Raw genomic sequence first — 23148 nt, 5'->3', positions numbered from 1 at the left:
ATATACAAATCTTTTCTGCATTGTTTCATTAACCAGTATGGGGCAGTTGTTAAATTTTTGTTTATAAACAGTTGAGAACTATGACTGGCTTAAACTGCTGTTGGAAAGTTACTTGAATGACGAAATAACTGTAGTACTTTTATCTGGTTTTCTTACAGCAGACCTATGAACTACCTTGCTACAAATACTGCAGCTGTACAGCTTTCCACAGAACTATGAAGCAGAGCCACATTTGTGGCAGAGGATGTCATCCTGCCGAGTGAGGAATTCCTGGCCCACCAGGGAGACAGAGCATTTCACGCAGGTAAAGCATTCCCTGTGCCACTGGCGCTCCTCAAATGAGATGTATTTGGCACCTCCAAGAGCTGAAAGAGAGTATGAAAAAAAAAAAAGAAGATCTGAATCCAGTATTTCTGGACATGGTTCAGTAATGCAACAGATGACTTTCTGATGTGTGATCTGGTTGTAATTCATACAGCGAACGGAAAAATGAACAAAAATCCATAGTGTGAAATATTCTTTATTGGCTGAATTGAAAAATACCTTTAAAATTTAAACAGTGGGAAATATTTCAAGCAAAGCCACAAGTCACTTGCTTGCATATCCCATTATGAGATCTGAACACAGTGGGTTTATCAGAATGTCTGTTCAGGTTTGCTGATCTTCCCAACAAACTCTCATGGAAGTTATTTGCATTATTTGTATAGTTTCTATACAACTCCGAATGAAATTTCATAATTAAGTTTCTTCAAGATGGATTCATTTGGAAATTACCAGAGAATGGGATTCTCTGGTAATTACCAGAGAATGGGAAATGGCAGAATTATCTGAAATAAAATCTTGAAGACTGGGGGAATTTGAATAGTTTTGATGCTTTTTTGTTGCTGTTGTTTTGTAGTTTGGGTATTTTTTAAATCATGCACATGGGATTGGGTATTCAATGATTTCTTTGTCCAATGACATATATAGCATGCACCTGTAAGAATAAGGAAGTGCTTTTCAACAGCTGACTCCACACATAATAGGATTAAAGTGCAGAATACCAGCAAATGCTCTCAGAAAACTCCAGCTATCATAGACCAGTGACATACATGTCTAATTATAAATCATATATAAGTATACAAAGATTCATGAAATAGTGCTCTGCTGCATTTGGCAAGCTTTCTAATTTGACAGGTGTGCCTTACCAGCAGGCAGTTAATCTGTGTTCAGTTTGATCACATTTGCATTTAAAAACATAACCGAAGAAATCACAGAGGGGCTTGTGTGTACTGTCCTGGGAAGAGCAAAAAAAGCACCTTTTAAAATATTCTTAAGGAGGAATTTTCTACAGAAAAAAATTCATCAAACAATGCCTTTGGGCACATAAAACCACTCTTCATCTGTTAGAGAACATGTGTGATCAGTATGTCCTAGCAAGACACAGGACATGTGACACAGAGAGAGTCTCTCTGATAGTTAACTCATTCAGTCTTTCATTATGATGGGAGTAATTTTAACGGATTTTTTTCTAAAGTGAAAGTCTTTTTTGAGAGGAGACTGATGATCCATTTCTGGCTGGTCCCCTGTAGAGGATGAAACTCACCTGCAATAGGTTTCTTGCAAGCAGCACACTTCTTGGCATGAAATTTGCTGAAACAGTCTACACAGTATGGGTACTCGTCTTTGGAAATGAATCTTTGTCCAGACAGCTGAGTGTTACACACAGCACACACAAAGCATTCTTTATGCCAAGGCTGGTCGTGGTAGGCCACTCCTCCAGAAGTTATAACCTAATGCATTGACAAACAGGGGCAGAGCAAAGAAACAAAGGTGTGGATCATGAAGGATTGTCCAATCCTTCATAAGTACTTCCACTTGTTTTCTCTCTTCCAACATGCACAAGAGAAGTGTGGTCACATCAACTTTTTTTCATCTGGATTATCCATTTAACTAATCTGCAGTTGAATTCCATGCGCTATTGGTTTGTTATTTTCAATTTCCTACCACAATACAACCTCATAATTTGTAATAAGTATGTTATCTTTAAATGAAATTTTTCTATTACACTGTAGATAAGTGTTTAGAATCAGGCATGCTCTCAGAAGAGAAATTCTCAGTGATAGGCAGTGGGTGACAGAACTGATGCTGAGATAACAGTTAATCTCCAACCAGGATTTTGCTGTCTCTCAAGTGCAACAATATTTTAAATAGGTAGAAAGACAGTAAAGAAACAGAAGTAAAACAGAAAGGAGAGCTACACAGTCAGAAGAAGAAAAAAAATCAGGTTTATCAGTGTCATCAACTTTGCCAGCAATACACTCACAGCTCTGCACTGGTTATTTCTGAAGAGGGAAATTTCCAGTTGTTCTGTGGGTCCCATATGTGTGGCAAGAAGCTGGTTTCACAGAATTTGTGAGAAATTGTACAGAAAAATTTCTATAAAGATGAGCTGTAAGATAGTGTTTCTACTATCAAGTCACATGCATGACAGGGAATTAATGAATGAGTGAATGAATGAATAAATGAATGAATGAATGCTGTTGGAATAGGAGGAGAAAAAGTTGAAGAAACTAAGTAAAAATAGTGGTATCATCAAATTTCCCTGGGGAATACAGTTTCAGGAAAATCAAGAATAATATGGGCTCATGTCAAGCAAGAAAGATATTTAAATAGTTTCCAATCCCTTTAACATTCCAGTTTTGGGCTATTTTGTGGTTATGTTTGCTTTTCCATTAAAATCTAAAAATTGCTGACAAAAATTCAAGATTCAGTTTGGCAATTTAATCTATTTGGGCTCAATTCTCATGTATGGGAATTGATGCAAGTTTCAGAAATAAAATGGTTTTAGCTATTATGTAGGGGGACTATTTGCATTCCTGGAATATTTAAGCAGCAAATCCTGATTATTTCATGTAGGTGGTGCTAATATCAATGCCTGTAATAAACATTGAGCATAATTACTATAATTGCCATGTGTTCATTTAATGCAAGTTAAAGGCTAGATGTAGAGACTTGGGAATATATAAAAGTACTTTCTAAAGTTTAGCTACTGAAGAAAAAAGTAGGCAGCATATTTCCCTGAAATTAAAAGCTTTTGTTAGAGGTAGAGATTTACAGGTAATAATTACATAACTACAGGAAATTATAAGTTATTTGATGAAGTGGAAAAAAAAAAAAGCTTCCAGAGTGATGCAGGTACTAAAGAATAAGTAAATTTCTGCCCTAAAAAACAGCTTAAAACATTTCCCTAGAGGAAAGTATCACACTAGAATAGTGTGATGCTTTGAGTATTTTCATCAACAAGAGACAATCTTAAAACATGAGAAATCAAGGGAGGGAAGAATTGATTTATCTGTGCTTGGGGGAAAAAAGAAATCAAATCAAGCTTTCTGGTACCCACAAGGGTATCATCACATATTGCATCAGTGGGACTCCTGACTAGTGTTACCACAATTGAATGTTACTTGATCTGCTACTTGCCTGATACCTTTCAAGAAAAAATAGCCAAGATTGTGGATAATTTGCTCGGTTCAGGTGGCTAATTATGCATATGAATATATCTGAAAAATGATGGAAAGAGATGCATGTTTACAAAAGCAAAATCAGAGATTTTCAGGAAAGAAGGGTTTTATATAACTTTCCATTTAACCTTTGCTAAAAATCACAATCAATAACTGAAGAAGCCCAAAGCATTTATTTTGGCAAATAAGATTCTTTCAGATCTAATCAGTCTTAGATTAACAAGAGTAGACAGCAGACACTGTCACAGCTGCCTTTCAGTGTCCAGTGCCATTGGGAAGATCCTGATCTTACTCTTAGTTCACCACACATTTCACACCATCCAGCCCTTTCTCCCATGAGCAATATTGGCTCACTAGGGCATTATTTGCATTGTGTGTTTAATTACCTTTTTGCAAGCATAGCAATGATGAGCAAATTGCTTCTCAAAACAGGGCACACAGTAATTCTCATTGTCTTTGGTGATTAATGGTTTTGTTCCCAATGGTTGCTGACAATACTGGCAAACAAAACAGGATTCATGCCAGGAACTTCCCTTAAATTCCATTTTACGTGAACCTGAAAAAAAACAAAGTGAACAATCCTCTCAGATATAGCCTTGTTGGGAATGCTCTTGGTTTTGAGCCTTCTAGCTCAGCATCAAATAACCCAAGAAAATATCTTCAATTTAATAGAGCTTCTAAGAATGCACTTGAAATTTCAAGAGCACATTCAGTGCCATATATTCATCTGGCAAAAGATGTGCTGAATTGCCTAAGCTGTGATTTTTAGAGTCTGTTCTTATATGAATTTTTTGGTTTTTTTTGTGATTATGCTTAAATTGCTCAGTTTCTCTTAAACCAGCCAACTCAGTGATAATGTTCAGGTAGACAGCAATTTTATAAATTAGAAATTAATTTGTTGGATGCTTAGTATATTTATTATTGTCCTGTCTTGTATCTTTCTTAAACTAAGGCTCCTTCACTTATAAATGCATTATTTATCTTAATCAGTTTAAATTTCTAAAAGTAAATTTTTTTTCTGTGATATAGCACATTACACTGACTTCTCCTATAGCTCACCATTTCTGTCCTAGACCAACAATTCTTTTTATCATGTTTAACTAGATGCTTTTGATATGGCACAGGGACAGAAAGTCACTCAGTTAAATGTTTGTCAGAAGAGTCTCAGGGCTTTTATCTCTGTGTACAGGTGTCCTATCTTGATATAGAAACGTAAGTCTAAGATATGCACATATATCTGGGAGCAATTTTTCCAGTGGATCTCCATCCTCAGCTTCCTATCTGTAGGTAGCATAAGACTGCACAGAGAGGTGCAAGGTGCTTTTCCATCCTTTCCACATGAAGAAGAGAATTGCTGATATATCTGATTAATCCCACTGCACCTGTTTCCTGATCTGTGGGGCCAGTGGAGAAACTACTGGTTGTATTTAGACACAAAAGGCTTGCAGCTTCCTCCCAGTGATCAGAAGGCAATTTCACTGTCTTTCACAACTAGGTCTTTCACAATACAGAGCTAGCAAGCTGATGAGAAGGAAGTTAATGATATAGAGACTGGCTGGCATTCCCATGCCTCCGTTGCAATGTTTGTCACACCTTCGGGCACTTGCTGCAAGGATTTAGACTCTGACAAAACAAGCAGCATGGATTTACACCAGAAGATAATGATGCAAACCTAAGTGTGTTCTGGCACTTTTTTGATCCCATCTGTGAGGTGTGCCTATTTGACAAGGTTTTCATAAACTATGTACAATTTAAGCAGTTTATAATCCTTTAAATGAACACAACTGCATTTTTACAATATTTGTTTCCACTAATGCAGATTTTACTTGTAATGAAAAGGAAACAAACTGTAAAAATACAAATTAGTGTTGTAGGTTGAATACAACATGATTAATCCAGTACCAATAGTAAGACTATAATTTTGCACAGCCTGGATCTTACTGTTCGGCATTAAGATATACTGAAAAATAAAATTCTAACGTCACTGCCAAATTTACTGACGTTCTCTGTTCCAAAAGCTAGGGACCCACTTTCCTAAGCAAGCAGCTCCCTTTTGCAACAAATGGTGCTGTGGCTCCTCTCAGATGCCAGTGAAGAGGCAGCTTTTGGGTCATACTCTGCTGTATGAGCTTTACTGATGTGGTAGAAATGAAAAATCTAGAGCGTGTCCTGAACAGATACAATCAAAAGCTGAGAAGCAGCTTAGTGGAAAGTACAGAATTTTCAAGAGTGCTAATGGCAGGAAGTAAGCCTATTGTAAATATGGACAATATTGTAAAATGGACTTGTATTCATTTTAGTAAAAATGCTGCTAATGATTTGAAAGCAAATTGTCATGTTTTGACAATTTAAACAAAACATATTTCTGAGTGAAGGCACTAGTATAAAGAACACAAGCACAGGGTCTGTTCAATGTGGAAAACATGCAGATGACTTGTCTAATGTGTCACTTCTGCTCACAATAGCTCAGTTTGTCTACCTATGTTCACAGTGGGATATGCTTCCTAAGAACTGCAACAGAATCAAGGACATCACATGAACACATTTTACCCTGGACTAAACTCTTAATATTTTTATAAGGATTCATAAGACCTGTCAGTGGTAGATCAGAAGTCTCTGCCTGCCTTCTCTCCTCTGATGAGAGAATGCTACACACAAAGGAAGAGTAGTCACCTCCAAGCTGTTCTGAAAGTCAAGGACCTTGTAGCTTGGTTATTCCAGGAGGAAGGTATCATTAAAAATGGGGTTCCATTTCTCAGCAAAGGGCCCCTGTTGTCTTACCAGGCATAATGGTCTTCTGGCAGTGAAAACACTTGGATGAATACTCATCAGAGTAGCACTCAGTACACAGCAAGACCTCGTCCTTGGCAGCAAATGGTTTCTCCACGAGTGAGCGACTGCACTTGGCACACCTGAAGCACCTCTCATGCCAGTGGCGGCCTTTGTAGGCCAGATCCTTGGAGAAAATAAGTTCATGTTAGTGAAAACATTTATTTACAGTTCTTTTATCCTTCAGTTCCTTCCAGAACTAAAACGAAAAAGGAAGAGCATTGCAGTGGCGGATCCAACAAGAAGTGTGCTCAGGAAAGGTGCAGGTGCTCAATGTCACTGTTGTGACATTGTGACTGTTGTGTAGATCTCTTGCAGAGGCCATTAGGAGCTGCTTTGGCAGAATGTCCTTCCTTATGTAACACAGAGGTATGTTTTTACTGGAAGAATCATGTTATATACTACAGTTGTCTTTCAAGGAGAAACAAGTGATCAACATTTTTAATGTGCACAGACCACTGGAGAAGAAGCCCATATTCTATAGAATTTGAAGTGAACCTTATGTATTTTCAATGTTACTATTTCTTCTGCCAGCTGACATAACATCATTCTAATAGTTGTCAGAAAACAAGCAATTAAAATCTCATTGAGAACAAAATGACTATTAGCAATATTAAAAAAAAAAAAAAAGTCATTGCTTTTGTTTACATCTGATATAAATCCTCCTGAAAACTTGACAGGAAAAAGTTTAAGAGTCAGTGGGCTTAAGGGATTAAAGAGCTAACAATATATATGTATGAGATCCTGACTAAGAATTTGAAAAAAGACCAAACAGCAGATTTAATTTTCCCACAATTAGAAAAACAAGGGAAAAATGCACCTCCAAAAAACCTTCCCAGCTTAAAAAATAAACCCTCCCAGGGCTCTTTTATAAGTAAGAAACACAGAAGGGCACAAGTCCAATCTCATTGTTCTCCTTGATCATGTCTCTGCCTTTTAAAGAGCTAAAAATAAAAGAAATACCATGCTTCGTTTCATTAGGTGCTGAGCACTTAGCATTTTCATTTGCTTTAGTTAGCACTCTGAACCTTGCAGGAACTAGGCTGTCAGCCCAGAGCAGCCCAAGGCAAGGACTGGGTGAGGAGGAGAGGAAGAAAACCAAGCTCTAGCCCCTTGGCAGAGATGAGACAATCAGCTGTAGATCTCTGTGTGCCACTTTTCTAGATGTCTCTAGCCAGGTGCGCTCCTTTCTTACCATGTCTGCTTTTTTCTCCTATTTTTTCCTTCCACTCAGCCCAAAGACATGGCTTTTTGTTTATGATCTTCAATAGTAATCCTGTCACTGATTTAATTTTTGGTTTTAAAGGTGAAATTAAGTGAACTCAAAGCATGTGTTCTGGTGAATCTGACTGGTGCTGTGGATTCAACGTTGGTGTGGGTGAAATGCTGATGAGACTTTGAGGAGTGTCTTCATCCAAATCAGCATTTCCCTTGGATGATTCCTGTATGTAGACTGTGTGCCTTGAAGTGCTTGGGCTGGGAAAACCTTCCAAGAGGTTTATTTTAATATCTTTCTGTCCTTTTATTTCTAAGGAACATAGGCAAAGAGAGAATGGGGAGAAGGTGGCCAGTACACACTGGACTTGGCAAAACAAGTGCTTTTTGATAGGTTTCATTTTACCTTAAAATTCAATGTCAAGTATATGTCCTCTAAATTAAAGTATAGGGTACTAGAAACCCTGTCAAAGACCACAGAGGGACCTGAATTATTAATTAATATTGTAAAAAATTGAGAGGTGAAAGGAAAGACAAGGTCAGAAAACTGCCACTAATACACCATCTGTGAGATGAGCAAGGTAAGCATGGAATTAAGCAGAAATAAAAAAAACCCCTAATTTCCAAAAGAGAGAGAGAGAATATGCAAACTATAAACATGTTGTCTTCTCAGCTTGGCATCTGCTTGTCAACACCTACAGTAAAAGTAATTTATTCAATGCTCAAAATATTTTTTCAATGAACGTCTCAGAAATTCCAAGGTGTCAATAACCTGATACACTGAATTACACCACCCACCTCATCACCTCCCCAGCACTGTGCAGCCTCTGCAGCCAGTGGATGGATGGAGGTGAAGGATGGAGCCCAGCTGAGGTCCACACAGCCTTGCTGTATGCGTGGGTATATGTGTGTGCAGATTTCCTCATCTTTGACCCCAGAGCTTTCCTATTCAGGGAAAATAGCACTGTTTCCCTCTGCTGTGTGTGGATGTACAACAGCTATGCTTAAGTCTCTTCAGTGATACAGGGATATGCAAAGGGGTGGGTATCACATCTACCACGAAAGAAATTGGATTTGTGTATAATTTAACAAGGAACAAAAAGTGCAAGCTAAATCTTTACCTTGGAGCTGCACTCAATGGGTTGCTTGCACTCTTCGCAGGGGTTGGCATACAGGCTGTCATAACACGGGACACAGTAAGCATTCTCATCTCTTAGTGCATATTTCCTGCCACGGAGAGACTGCAGGCAGAAATGGCAGTCTGTGTGGCTGCTGGTCATCCTGCCGGGGCCCTCCACGTGCTCTGCAAAAGATGGGAAAATTGGGCAATTCAGTGCATGGTGCTTGCTCAAAGACTAAGTAACACTGCATTACCTGTGAAAGTTGGACAGGCATTTCCTGGTCATTTGCAGTGCCCTGGATTTCTTAATGCTGGCTTGTTCAACAATAAAATGGTAGCCTTTAACAATATACATTGTGAATTGTATCACCTACATGATTGGGAGCAAGAGGGCTGCTTCAGCTTATTCTAGCACTATTTCAGGTCAGACACCTGAAAATGAAGCCAACTTCACATTCTCTATGTAAAACTGCTGGCATTATGAGCATTATGTACTGGATTCTGAGATGTGGTTCATCCAGAAATTGGGTAATGGAGATAAAAGCAATACTTCAGAAATGAAACCAACTGAGGAGTTAAAAGGCCAAAGAGAAGAGGCAGGCACTTTGTAGTGTGTTCCTGACTTTCTCTTAATACTCCTGTCCTTCTGCTCCTTCCTTTCTTTTCAAAATACCCCCACATCCACCTGACCCAATGTAAGGAAGACAAGGGACTCCAGGATATATGACTGTTTTTTGCATTATCCCAACTGTGCTGCTAATATTTGGTGGCTTTGTAAGGTCACACAAATACCTCTGGAGAGCACTAGAGTGAAATATAAAGAAAAATAGACTAAATAATAAGTCAAGCAAAATCAGAACTCAAAGAAAGTTTTCCTTGTTGTTATTGGATTGTTTTTCCTTACATATTTCTTTATTTCTATATTGGATTCCACATTGGCAGTACCAAAATAATGTGAAATAGTTTATATTTCTGTGCCAGACAAGTGCAGGAAATACCACAAATCTATTGAGAGTCAGTTGTATGAATTTCCCATCCTTCAGCTTTTCAGGCTAAAGAGGCTTGGACAAGCATCCAAAACTCAGCTGCTTATAGATCTGCAATAGTGAGTGTTTTAAGGATTGTGGAGATGAAGACCTATTTCAGTCTTCTTATTGCTGGTTGGATCATCATCACTTTGCTAAAATTGGGTCTTGATTCTTGGAAATGATGGAAGAAGAAACCAAAAAGTTCATAGTGAAGCAACCCCAAAAACATCTGCTGGGCTCGTTGGGTTGCACTCTTCATTAAACTCAAAGGGTGTAGCTGCAGCCAGCACCAGCAATCATGAATTTTAGAGGAGTTGAAAATGACTGGGGAAGGTCTCCTAAAATATCCTAAAATATCTCTCACGTGTCATTGACTTTGGGCAGCTGAAATTTTTGCACTTTGAAAAACAGGGCAAATTAGTTCCTCTTAACCAGATGCATAGCCTGAGAGTAAGGAAGAGCAAACAAAAGACAATATTTGAGGGAGTTCTTAGCCATGACAAAGCCTCCATCTAGTCCACTTAGAGTTACACCCTCATACTTTTTTTTATGCACTCACTGTCTTATACCCGTGGTTCAGCTTTAAAAAGGCATAAAATCTTTTTCCTGGGTTTTTGCTTCAGTAAGCTCTAAACCAAAATGGTTGTTTGAGCTGTGAGAAAAAAAACCAATTACTGCAGGTTTCCACTGGCACCTGTGCATAAGTTCGGGCATTTATTAATTAATCTCTTCTGGGAGGTGTACTAGTAAAACAGTGGAAAGGGGACAGGGAGCAAGGCTGTCATACTAATTTCAGACCAAAAGTAATGACTTGATTGGAAAACTCGTTGCTCCTGTAAATTGAAAATCTTTAGAGTTGAATTGATATATTTATTTCTTACTACCCCTAATATTACTACACCCTGTCAGCCAAGACAGGGTGTAGTAAGGAAATAAAACAATCTGGAACCCAGATCAGTGGGAAACATGCTTTCTTAAAAATATTTCTGATGTGTTTTATGTGATATCCTTGGAAAAATAATATAACAGGGTTTGAATCAGGACTTCCATTTCCTTAAGATCAAACAGAGATTTGAATGTGTAGCAAATAAACCCATTTATATGAGAAAATTGCATCCATCAGCTTGTACATTTACAGAACATGACATAAAACCAGGCAGAGCTCAGTGCATTTAATGCACAATCACAGTCATGACCAAAGTCAAGGTTAAGTTTTGTGCATTTTGCTCTTTGTGGGGGAAGAAGTATAAACTGGTGTCTAAGGACACAGTCAAGGAGTGTTTGTACTTAACTGTGCTCCATAGTCAAGATCACAGGACAGGCTTGAAACTGGGTTTCAGAGGATTTTCATTTATTTTTTTAGTGGAATTAAAGTAATGAACTGCCTTGGAGGATAACCCCGAGTGAACCACCTTTCTGATGCCCTCCCTGCTGGATCAGTACTCCTGATTCCTGACAGAGTTTCATCTCAGCCTAAAAGTGGCAACAGCAAAATCCAAACAGGGTATTTATGAAAAGTTTTGTTACTTATAGAGCATTTTTGTTGCACAAAGCTCTCCAACAAATATCTGTAGAAACATCTCTGTTTTTCATTCTAATGAATGTCAATCAGGTTTTTAAGTTATCAAAAAACTCTGCCTTCCAAGTAATTTTCTTTAAAAAGCAGTTCTCTTGATTATTGCTTTTTTTCCCCCCAGGAAGTCAGTCTGATCCAGGAAGCCCAGGCTGTGTGCACCAACAAGATCCACTACTGTAATACTTCAGAACTACTGAATTTGCAATGTAATTATCCTCCTAAACTCCTATATGGATATGGGAGCAAAGTGCTCCTTTTCTACTGATGAGAGTTGTTGCTCGAGAACTTAATACAGTACCCCCAAGACAGAGTCAAAGTCTGAGGGTGTCCTTGGCCTGCTTCTCTAGTAAAATGCTCAAAAGTTGCCCAAAACTTCTCTTCAGACAGTCTTCAGAGTTTGAATCATCATAAAAGACCATGTTTGGGAATGAAATAGCAATGGTGAGCAAAAGAATGAAGATTTTTTGCAATTCTTTTGGCAAAAAATATGGGTAACCTTTGAGAACTACTTTTACCATTAGAAAATGCAACAAAAAAAGTGAATCTCGTCTCTCCCAGCACCACTTATCCTTGCTCCAATAAATAAGTAATGGTACGAGCGCCACGCAGTGAAGTAGAATGTTTTTCTTGTGCTTTGATCCTAATCTCTAGAGAAATATGTTTACTTTAAATTTGCTGGAAGCTAGACTTTGTGTTTTGAAGGTCAGCTAAGAAATCTCTGGAGATCTGATGCTATTCACTCTCATGGAATGAAACGCTGACTCCTGCATTCCAGCTGCTAGCTCGAGTCCTAGGCACAGGAAAAGACTGCAATGTTGCCATTCCTTGGGAAAAGATGATTTTATTATTTAAATTGGAACATCTTAAATAGGAAGCTAAATACTGTTGATTTTTATGTACCTGCTTGGCAGGGATATGAGGTATCATTTTTAATGTTAAGAATATTCCAAGGAGGTGCAGAGAGATGTTGCCAAGGATGTGAGGATATTGTAACTGGAGTCCCTGGGGTCAGATTTGAGAATGCAGCAGTTTCATGGACTGAATGATAAAAGAGATGAAAATACAGAAAAGAGAGCTGGCCTGCTATTAAAGCAGATTAAGAATTTAGCTACAACAAATTAGGACAGGGACTTTCTGGAGAGTCAAATTATTTCCCATAAAATGCAGAACACTAGAAGACTTCTAGTGAAGAAAGCTGTAAGAACATGGTTGTGAAGTTGTGAATCCTGATAGACATGGAACCATCAGGAGAAGAATGTTTTTTTCCTCACTGGAGCTAAAAAGCAGAGCCAGAAGGTTAATATATGTTTCAATAATTAATCTTGATGTTTTCTATAAATATATGTTAATCTCCCTCACACAAACAAAACCAAAAAAGCCCAGAGACATTCATACTACTCAGAAATTAATTAGTATATACATATGGATGTAGATATGTACATAAAGATAAAAATGTTCTATCTTTCAATTTGTAGAAATTCTAATGGACTATTTCTCAATCTAAATATACCTGCCATTGAACTTCATAATTTTATCCTTTAAGACCGTGCAGTTATTGGAAAAAGACTTCTTCTTAGAGAGGCATAAAGAAAAAAATAGATGGGGAAAAAATCCTTTGAACAGCACTGAAGGATAAGAAAAACAATTTGATATTGTATGATGAGGACACCCCTGCAAGCTGCCATAGGCATTGTTCATTTTCAGGTAAGTGCATGTTTTAATCTTCTAATGCTATTTGCCTTATTTGCATGAATTTTCTGACTTCATTTTCCCTATTTCTATTTTTGTCTCATGCATTTACATATATTAAAGGTTCTGTAATATTTGCTTTTCTAAAAATGGCTAGAGAAGCAATAGGAACAGGGGGCATGTATTACAGATCAAGTCAAGCCAAGAACCTACAGGAAAGAAGATACAGATACTAACTCTGAACTATCAAATCTCTGTGGCACGGGACAGTAATACAGCATCAGGTCCTGGAAGCATCTGAGTGAGTGCAGAGCTCTCACTGTTGAAATTCTCCTGTAAGCAGCCAGGATGGATGCCACAAGTGACACTGTTTTGGTGGGGTGTCAAGGCAAAGCAGATATTTTAGAGGTTGGTCTGGTAATTTGTACTGAATTGTACTGTGTTTACACACCCCTGACTACAAGCAAAAAGGGCAAGAGCTATGGCTTAACTAGGGAATCAAGCATCTCAGGAATTTTGTAATTTTTTCCTTAATTGGTATTGCTGTCTGCTTTGTTTACACCATACAAACTCAAACGGTGTAGTCATCTAAATTCTTCCTTTTTTTTTTTCTGAAAAAATTCTTACCCACATTTTTTACAGGTTTTCACACAGTCTGGTAGAGCCAGAGTTTTCTCCTGTGTCATTATGGAGCTCATTCCTTTCTGACTACTGTCAAATGTATGAATAAAATGAAGTGATGAAATAATTCATCTGTTGTAACTTTCAATGTAAAATCCTGTCAGTATTCTTAGTTGTACTCCCATATTGAACCAGAACACAGGTTTGGGGATTGCATCTGTTACAAAGGGCTCATCTGATAAAGAATACTCAAATTAACTGGTGAGTTAGATGGGACAGAGTGGCACCCACAGCAAACTGGCAGATGACACCACTGGCAGTGGGAGGAGAGGCTGATGCACCACATGGATGTGCTGCTATCCAGAGGGACCTCCCCATAACCGGAGGAGTGGGATGACAACGCTCATGAGGTTCAGCAGGGAGAGTTGCAAGGTGAATATGTGATGGACCACAGAAAATTTATCACTGCTGAATGGCAAAAGAGGGAGAGTAAAAGTATCCAAAAACCCTCAGTATTCTTTTATAGGCACTGGAACAGGAGTGGGGGCATTCTCATAACAACAAAATTGGTCTCTTGTAAATGCTTTTTTTTTCCCAAGTACTCTGTCTTGCCTTGACACTCACCTACAATCCATGATTAGGGAATCATGAATGATACTTCAAAAAGTGTTTAAATAAACAGAAAGTGGAAATGTCAAATGAAGACATGCACTGAAGTCCTGATCTGAGACTTCCACCAGTGAGTTCATTCCTAATGTGCAAATCATAGACTCAGAGAATTTTAAGGGTTGGAAGGAATGTTAAGGATCATCTGGTACCAATTCCAATGGCATGGGCAGAGGCACTTCCCACTAGACCAAGCTGCTCAATGCCCCATCCAATCTGGCTATGAAAACTTCCAGGGATGGGGCATAATTCCTCTGTGCAACCTGTTCCAGTGCCTCACCACCCTCACAGTGAAGAATTTCTTCCTAATGTCTCTAATAAATTATTTGTTTAATAAATAAACAAACTGAAAGATTGTACCCGTTACTCCTTGTTCTATCACTACAGTTCTGATGAAGAGTCCCTCTCCAGCTTGCCCTAGGCCCCCTTTGGATACTGGTGGGGAGCAGCATCAGGGGAGCGTTTTGGAACCATCTCTGCATCTGCACAAAATGCCTGCACAGCTGGGCAGAAGTGCTCCAAGGAAACAGCAGCATCTCAGCCATACACTGACAGCACCTGGCAGGGACACACCTCCCTGGAAGTGACACAAGCCTGACTCAGGGACTGAAATCTTTCCAGGGAAAACAGTACTTACAAGAAATGATGCCTGTTGTACAAGGGTGAGTGGAGTGCCCAGAGGTCACTGATCAAAACAGTCTTGCCACTAACAAGAAGTAACAGAACTTCAATAGGGAATGCTGATTCTGATAGTAATCTTTAGGGTCTTAACAAAAAAAATATGTCATTTCTCATGTTTGCAGATATCCTAGCTGTAGAGACAAGATTTCCCTACCCTTAAGTTTTATTTCAGGAATAGCAAGGTGGATGAAGATTACTCTGTTGTGTCAGAAGGGGTGCATCACATGAATTACAATAATTTAAAAAAAAATAACTACAACTGTCTACACAGCACAGCTTTTTCTAGAAGGGTTATTTAAAAACCTGTGACCTACTTAAAACAGCTTTAAGAAATAAAATTAACAAAAATATAAAGATCATCATCAGCAGCATTGCTAGCAACAAGCTAAAATTGGAAAGGATTTTCATTACCCAATTTAAAAAAAGAAATACTTGCTTCCCCAAACCCAAACACAAATCCCCCAAATGATAATCAAGCATCTTCTGCAGTGGTTTTTCCTCTTATCTCCAGCTGTGCTATGCCAACCTGACCTAATTTCCTGAGAAAAAAGATAAACTGAGACACAGCACTCTTTTAATAAAACGATGACACCTTATCAAAATGAAGCAAATCTAAAATGTTCTAGTCTCAGCCTTGTTAAGAGATTGTGATGAGTTAGATGGCATTACAGCTTAGGAAAAGCAAAGGCTGTTGTCAGTAGTATTGGTATGCAAGATCCCTACTTCAAGTATCATTGTTTCCAGGTATTTTGGTTTGTAGGCCAAATATTCCATAGGCCAGTTTTGCTGCTTGCAGTGCTCCCTCGGGCTTGGCTGCCACCTTCTCAGCAAGCTCATCTCTGAAAATAGGGGTGATGTGGCTCTGCAGAGAAGCCCTAGGCTGCTTATTACACCAACAGAAATCACTGTTTGTAAAGCCACTGCTGTGCAGTCTAAGAAATGCTGGCCACTGCCAATGTAGCCCTGCAAATGTCTTCCCATGATATGTGAGATATTTGGGGCAACAACTGCAGTGTCACTCTCCAATCCATCCCATGGGAAAACAGGCTTCAAGATGGGCAATTCCAAGAGGCAGGATCAAGTAATAATGGAATGGTTTGGGTTGGAAGGGACCTTAAAGATCACCTATTTCCTACCTCCCTGCCATGGACAGGGACTCCTCCCAGGAGACCAGGCTGCTCAGAGCCCCATCCTGCCTGGCCCCATCCACACTGTCAGGGGTGGAACATCCACAGCTTCTCTAGGCAACAAGGAGAGAAAGCGTAGGCAGAAACATTGAAGAGAGCTAGAAACAGCCTGATCTCTACCTATGGACTCTGGATTTTTGATGACAATTAACACAGTAGGTATGGTTATGATATTTAGCATTAATGATGCTCTGCAGTTGCATTGTTTTTGGAATACAGAGATATAATAATAACAGCAGAAGCATATTAAAATACATATGCAGATATTGCATCTTCTAGGTAGACAGACCATGAAGCATATAAGCTGGTAAGAAAATCTGAAAGAAGTGTCACTCTTTGTATTGTACCATTTTTACAGTAATGAACTGGTTATATGATATAACTGAGACAGATGGTGAGAAAGGTTTCTAGGGGAGCTCACAACAAACAACCAACATGAAAATATGCTGTGGGTACTCTTTAACAGGCTTATTTCCCTTCCTTCTACTTCCCTCTAAGTGTTACATGACCACTTGCTGTGTCTTCTCTTAAAACAGATCACTTTGAACACTGACATCTATGTGCAAATTTATGTAACTGAATAATTAATCTCTATTCACGGATATCAAATCAGGCGATTTAATATTTTCTGGATTAGAGTTTAATTTTGCAGTTTAGGGTTGGTGTGCTATTATCTATTGGGCAGTGCTATGCACAATTCTGTTATGAAGTCTCAGCATCTGCACTATGGTTGCAGTTACAAAATAGTGCAATTCAGCTGTGTGTGCATACCACCAGTGATGTGGAATTATAGCAGGGTGACTTTTTGCTTTTATTTCCTGCCCTGGGTGCCTTAAACACACTGTGGACAAGAAAGCCTTATTAGTTTATCTACATAGGTGCATCAGGGACAGGCTGCTACCTTTTGGGCTAGGGAAAAAATATTAAATATTCAGATATACACATTCTTTTACATCACATCCTACATTCACTGTTGATAGTTATCCAGCACATTTCATTCTAGCACAATCAAAGGATATATGTGTACTCACAATGTAAAAACACGTTTAGAATTGGTCTCACAAAAGGAATTTTAAAGGCAGAGAACATTTTTAGGAGAACCCTTTTAGGAGTGGGGCTGGTAGAAAAAAGAACATCAAGTGGCTTTTTGTTTGTCCTCTACCAGGGAGGAAAAATAACAGTGTCACTAGAACAAATATAGGAAAAAAAATGTTGGTGGTTTTCCTATTTTTGCTCTTTAAATATGTGGCTTTGTGCGTCATCCATTAAGCAGGCAAGAAATGTTGCTTAAAGACCTCTGGAGTCTTGAGCAGTGGAGTAGATAATGTGCTGTCAAACAAGACAGGGGATAACATGGCATTGACTCAGATTTAACTTGATCCCTCACATCCTGTGGCAGCAACAATGACCCGTCCTTACAGAGATTCAGCCCTGGGTTCCCACCAGTGACATTTGCCCCCTGCTTGAAGCCTTTGTGACTCTTACATTACCTGTTCTGCCTTTTTGCGAGATAAAATCTGCAGAACAATTATGTGACTGTGACTGGGTATCCTAGCATTTCCCTCAAGCCTTAAAGTTTCTGCACCACACATTAAACATTTTCTACTTAAAATAGTCTAGAAGTGGCTATGAGTTAAAATTAGTAGACCATCTTTCTTTATTATGATGTGAGGTTACTGACCCTTCAGTAACTGCCCTGCTGGGATTTTTGTAATGTCCTGATATGTGAAAAAGTCTTTTTTGTTGTTGTTGTTTTGTTTTTGGCACCATGACTTCAGAGTGAATTTCTTTCTATGATTATAAATACACACTATCTAAAAATTGGTTCCAGTGTAGGATTGACCTTATATGATTGAAGAAAAATTAAGGCTAAAGCTTATCTGAACACCCAAGACAGTCAACATTTGCTTCAGACAAATAAAACCCACCACTAAATCTTAGAATGCTGGAGGAAATTTGATAAGAATGAAGAAATTCCTTTCTGACATTAAGGAACATTTTAAGAACACATAATTTAACTGAAGGATATTGTGGAACAGTGAGCCCACTGATACCAGCAGAGTCTGGTTGATGTGGACTTATTCTAGTGACAATGTGAAGAGTGTAGCAACAACCACCTTTGCAAACCTCGAATGGATTTGATTGATTTTGGTAGAGGATGGTGCTCAGAGACCATAATCCTGACCAGCTGTGGTGAAAAAGGTTTATCTGAGGAGGGGGAGAGTGCAACACAGTGGCAGAAACTGCACCAAGCAAAAATACAATCCAAAGCCTTTCTGCTAATTTATGTAAAATTTATTAAAAGTTTTCAGTGAAAAATCTAAGCATGTGATCAAACAAATTAAGAATTTGCTACTGTATTTTTAAAAAATCCAACAAACCCAGACTGTTTGAGCTTTTAATTTGAAACATTTCTCAATGCTCTTTAACTTTCAAGCACTGAACTAAACAAAGATTGCCAATTGAAGACCAGCATGAAATAGTTTTTACTCTAAACATTTTTTCCCATGCAAGTTAGATTTTTGAACTCTAATTATGCCACAGTTTTGCACTTTTTAGTATATAAATGAATCATGATGTGGCTGAATTACAAACCTGAAGAACTCTTGAGAAAGAGTGAACTTGATAGCAAGTTTAAGCCCAATACTGTTATGAGCTTCTGACAAATAGAATTAAACCTAAACCTCTGAGGTATTTTACAGCTTTCCTTTCAAAGGTTTCAGAATGCTTTTCTAACAACAGCAATAAAGTAATCCTAAAACACATTTGTGAGTTACTTTTCTTCAGAAAAGATTAATACTTGTCAAAGCAAAGTAATTGAATTCCTCAAGGTCAGAGAGCAAACCTTTGTGAGTGGGAACAAAAGAAGCCATTCACTGCACCTTTGCCATGAGATGGGTTGGTTCATCAGGCTGTATCCATGGCACTGGCCTGGGATAGTTAAAAGCAGTGTGCAAAGGTTGCCAACTGGTCTGTTCCCAGTGCTAGAGGTAGAAAACACTTCCAAATTTAGCCAAAGTAATAAAATGTTCCAGTTGCGCACTTTGCGGTTGTCCTTTATGACCCTGAGGTTATGATGAATATTCTTATGCAAAATGTTCTGTCAACAACTACACCATCCTCTGGCACTTGGCCATTCTTGCTATTAATTCTGCTACCTATGCACAAAGACACATTACAGGAAGATTAACATTTTTCTGACTGATAAAGCCTCTGAAGTGTGAGGCCAGCGGCCAGCTAGGACAGCCTGTTCAGATCCATTATCCACACTATGCTGAGATGTGCAAGAATTAACCAGTCCTCTTACATGGACCTTGAACAAATTCAAAGGCAGCCACAGCTGGGAAGAAAAAAGTAGCATACTAGCACAAGTAAAGTTGAATTAAAAAAACTTCTTAAGTTTAAGAAAGGGGAAAAAGTAGGGATGAGAGCTGACATGTACTATATGGCAACAGGGAATGGGGATATTAAAAAAAACTAGCTTAAACCTGGTGAAGCTAATGAGTAAGGCACCTTTTTTAGCTAAAGAACAGATATAAACTCCTCTCCAGGGTGACTTCTACCAGAAATTAAACTTAGCCATCATTGTGAAGGAACCAAGGAAGTGTAGCTTCCCTTTGTGAGTCTTGTCCTTCCCTTTATCTCTGCTACAGAATTTTTGTCATGGGGTTTTATTAATTTGTTTCCTTGGAGTCATGTTTGCATATTTCCACAGAAATGTCCTTACTTGATCCCTCTGACATTTTACAGGAAAACACAAATGTATGAAACAAGAAGCTCACAGCCTCCTTTCTCATAAGAGCTGCATGCCCCATTCCCAAAAGAATGAATTTAGCTGCAGCAGCCCAAGTGGAGCATCAGCAGCATTTCAGTACACCAGCTTCCAAACTTAGGGCTCTAGAGATTTTAATAGAAGAGTTGAACTAGAAATGATTAATTTATGAGCATCATTTACCCTAAATTGGCAGGGAAGTGTGGAGTAAAGCTCCACTCGGATTTACTCTCCAGGCAATCTAAAAGCCTTGACAACACCTAGAGCTTGAGTCGGCAGGAGAGCTGCGCCTTCGAACAGGTTTGGGGTTTCACCCTCTGGTTTTGAGCTTGATGTTTGGAAGCATGCTGATTAAAATATTTTTTTCTGTCTGTCCATAGTTAGGTAATACTAAAAGTTTTTAACTGTTCTTTCAAGAAATAAAATTCTGGTAGGGAAAAGAAATGAAAAAAGCTGGGATTATCGGTACGGAGCTGATGGAACACATGTCTTACCATATCAACCAAAAAATACATGCTTTATTAATTATGACTGTCTGAAAATAATTTGGAGAGAGCATACATCAGAATCTCTTTCAAGCAGCTTTTGAATTAATTTTTCTTTAAGCCTACAAGTTAGTTAGTGTCATCTCAATATTCTACCAGTTAAACACCCTTGAGTCAAAGTGACTTTTCTGCAGTAAAATTACATGGGTTAACCATCAGCAATCTGTAACAATGTTAATGTATCAAATCCACTATATTTTCTTCTGTTACTGTACAAATAACAACTTGTTGCACAAAGAGAAGAAAAATATTAACACAAACAAAAAACAAAGGCATCTGAAACTTAATTTCTAAATGTAAATTCAAAAAAATTGTGATCCTAAAAAAAAAGATAACACAAAATGTCTTATGGAGGGAGAATTTGGAGATGATGATTGTTTACAGCAATATTTTGACTTCTTATAAAAGCCAGCTCAGAAAATGTTTTACTTCCAAAATCAAGAAAAATTCACATTAGCTGTTAAAAGTACTCATGCTAGAAACAAGTGACTTAACAGAAAAGACACTATCTAGAATTTTTTCTTGCAAAAGCAAATGAAATCTTGCTAGGAGATAAAAATGTAATGGGAAAAAGCACACATTTTTTGTTGGATGGTTCTTTGGGTTAAACAAAACTCATCCTCATCTCTTTAGAAAGGAAACCCCAGACAATCTTTCCACAAATTAGTGTGTGAGCCACTTACTACAATGGAAAGAATTAAAAAAAAATTAATTTAAATTTTTTAAAAAACTCTATCTCTTTACGTACACAAAATTAAAAACATAATATATATGTGGAAGTCTGCATCTAATTTATTCAGCAGTTTTCTGAGGAAAAACTTCCTGCATGCTTGCTCAAAGCATTAAATTAAGTACCTTCTATACTAACAAGTTTAAAGCTTATCAGATGAAGGAATAATGGAAAAAAGCCTCAATACTCACATTTAGTTTTTAGCTGCTTCTCTCGGTAACTTGCGCAGTAAAATAAAGGAAGAAATAATTACACGTCTTCACAGAAACAAGCATCCATCAAGTCCAAAAGAAACAGAACACTTTGCCAGAGCTATTTGAGGGTCCCATCAGAATTTGCCTGGATGGGGGAAGGCTGAGGGTCAGTTTGTTTCCCTTAGACCTCATGACATGCAAATATCTGGCTGCCTCACCACTGAATCAAATCATTCTTTGACATGCTGTGTTTACAAATGGCAAATACATACCATGTAGGAGGCTCTTAAAGGAACATATTTCTGAGAGTTCTCAAAAGGAAAAAGGCATTTCTGTTAAAAAACAAAACTGTTCAGTGCAAGGGCAAAAAGAAAGTAAGATGGAACATTATGTGTCCCCAGATACACACTGGTTCATGCATAATGAATGCAAAAGGCCTCATGTGGGCTTGTAAATCAGAAAAGAAAAAGAAAAGTTGCAATTACTAAAGTCTCATTGTTGTGTACAGGAAACCATCCCAGAGGAGGGGGTGGGGGGGACAGGAAAAAAACCTCCTCCAGTTTCAGGAAAGACGTTCAGGGACACAGTAGAACTCAAAATTCTGACACGCCTGAAGCATTTTCTGGGCTGTTACCATTTGCTGCTTTCCACCAGGTGGGAAGGTGATCATAAGGATTACCATCAGTGTGGCAGCAATGGACTCCTCTAGGCTCTCTCTCAGTATTTCCCAGTATTTCTGGCTTTTGAGTCACAGCCACCTCCTTTATTTTCTGCTTGGGCCCAACAGGGGCCAGTTTTCACAGACAGGCTCCAGCATGCACAGAGCATTCAGAGGTGCTTATACTTTGCACATGACTCTATGCAGACCCTTAACCAAATGCAGCTGAAAGTAAGGATATTGAGTCCATTTAAAAAAGCAGGCTGAGGTTAGGCAGAGTGAAGAAAGGATGGCTGCTTGTGGTATGAACCACAACTGACCTTGAGGCAGATTTTTCCACAACCAAGAGCCAATAGATCTGAATCACTCGGTCTACAACGTCAAGTGGGTGGGAGCTGCTCAGTATCACAGATAGAAGAAAGAAGGAAACGTTTGAATGGTTTAGATATGTATTACGTTATCTGAGTACTTCCGTAAAATTGCCAAATCTGGACATGTTCTGGAGGTCATCTGTGTCTAGATAGTGTCTCACAGTTAAGACTGATCCTCTGACTACTGTTGCCAGGACCTGATGATCTCTGCTTGCAGTCTTGTTAAACCTCTCCAGACATGCAGTCATTACTTAAACAAGACTGATCTCTTTCCTCCTATTTTAATTTGTTCTACAAGCTTTATTTATACCAAGGACCTTTAATTTCAAGCCTGTGGTTTTAGCAGATTGAGGAGAGGACTAGTTAGCTGTGAATTTGAGTCTAGAATGAGAATCGTAAATAGTTTTCTCATATTCCTTCCAGAAAGAAAAAAAACCAATAGTATAGTTCTTAACCAACTACCTTCTCAAGTTCATAAATCAGATCCAGACAGAAGTATTTCTCAAGCAGATCTGTTGAGACAGCTAATGACACTTAGAAATACTAACACAATCTGTTCTTGCTATCAAGGACGAGAAGTTCAGACACATCCTATTGCAAATCACTTTTCTTATGCTTCAAAGACTACCCTCAAATTTGTCTAAGCAGTAGATAGAGATTAACAACTGTATTAATAGAAGACAGGCCCAGAGAAACTTCTAAAACAGAATCAGGGTTTTCCCTAACAGGTACAAATTATGTACAAATGAGGAGGTCAGCAAAA

General features: G+C 38.4%; 1 protein-coding gene across 1 annotated transcript; it reads right to left on the bottom strand.

Moving 5' to 3' along the window:
* Positions 1-213: 213 nt before the first annotated feature.
* Positions 214-21406, bottom strand: FHL5 (four and a half LIM domains 5). Its single transcript, XM_066545926.1, has 6 exons — positions 21354-21406; positions 8669-8850; positions 6285-6459; positions 3890-4059; positions 1586-1772; positions 214-365 (listed from the first exon to the last, which is right to left on the bottom strand). Exons 2-6 carry the CDS (start codon positions 8825-8827, stop codon positions 214-216), a joined length of 843 nt encoding a protein of 280 aa, XP_066402023.1. The 5' UTR covers positions 8828-8850; positions 21354-21406.
* Positions 21407-23148: the final 1742 nt, after the last annotated feature.

The sequence above is a fragment of the Molothrus aeneus genome, chromosome 3, assembly GCF_037042795.1.
Source record: "Molothrus aeneus isolate 106 chromosome 3, BPBGC_Maene_1.0, whole genome shotgun sequence".
Taxonomy (NCBI): Eukaryota; Metazoa; Chordata; class Aves; order Passeriformes; family Icteridae; genus Molothrus; species Molothrus aeneus.
This window is presented reverse-complemented; position numbering and strand designations above follow the sequence as displayed.

Bases quoted from the DNA above. Each gene is read 5' to 3' on its own strand.
- FHL5 (XM_066545926.1), bottom strand. From the start codon at position 8,827: ATGACCAGCAGCCACACAGACTGCCATTTCTGCCTGCAGTCTCTCCGT. The intron at 6,460-8,668 runs GTAAAGATTTAG...ATTTTCTCCAAG, and splicing joins CCATTGAGTGCAGCTCCAAG to GATCTGGCCTACAAAGGCCG. The intron at 4,060-6,284 runs GTAAGACAACAG...GTTTTTTTTCAG, and splicing joins CCAGAAGACCATTATGCCTG to GTTCACGTAAAATGGAATTT.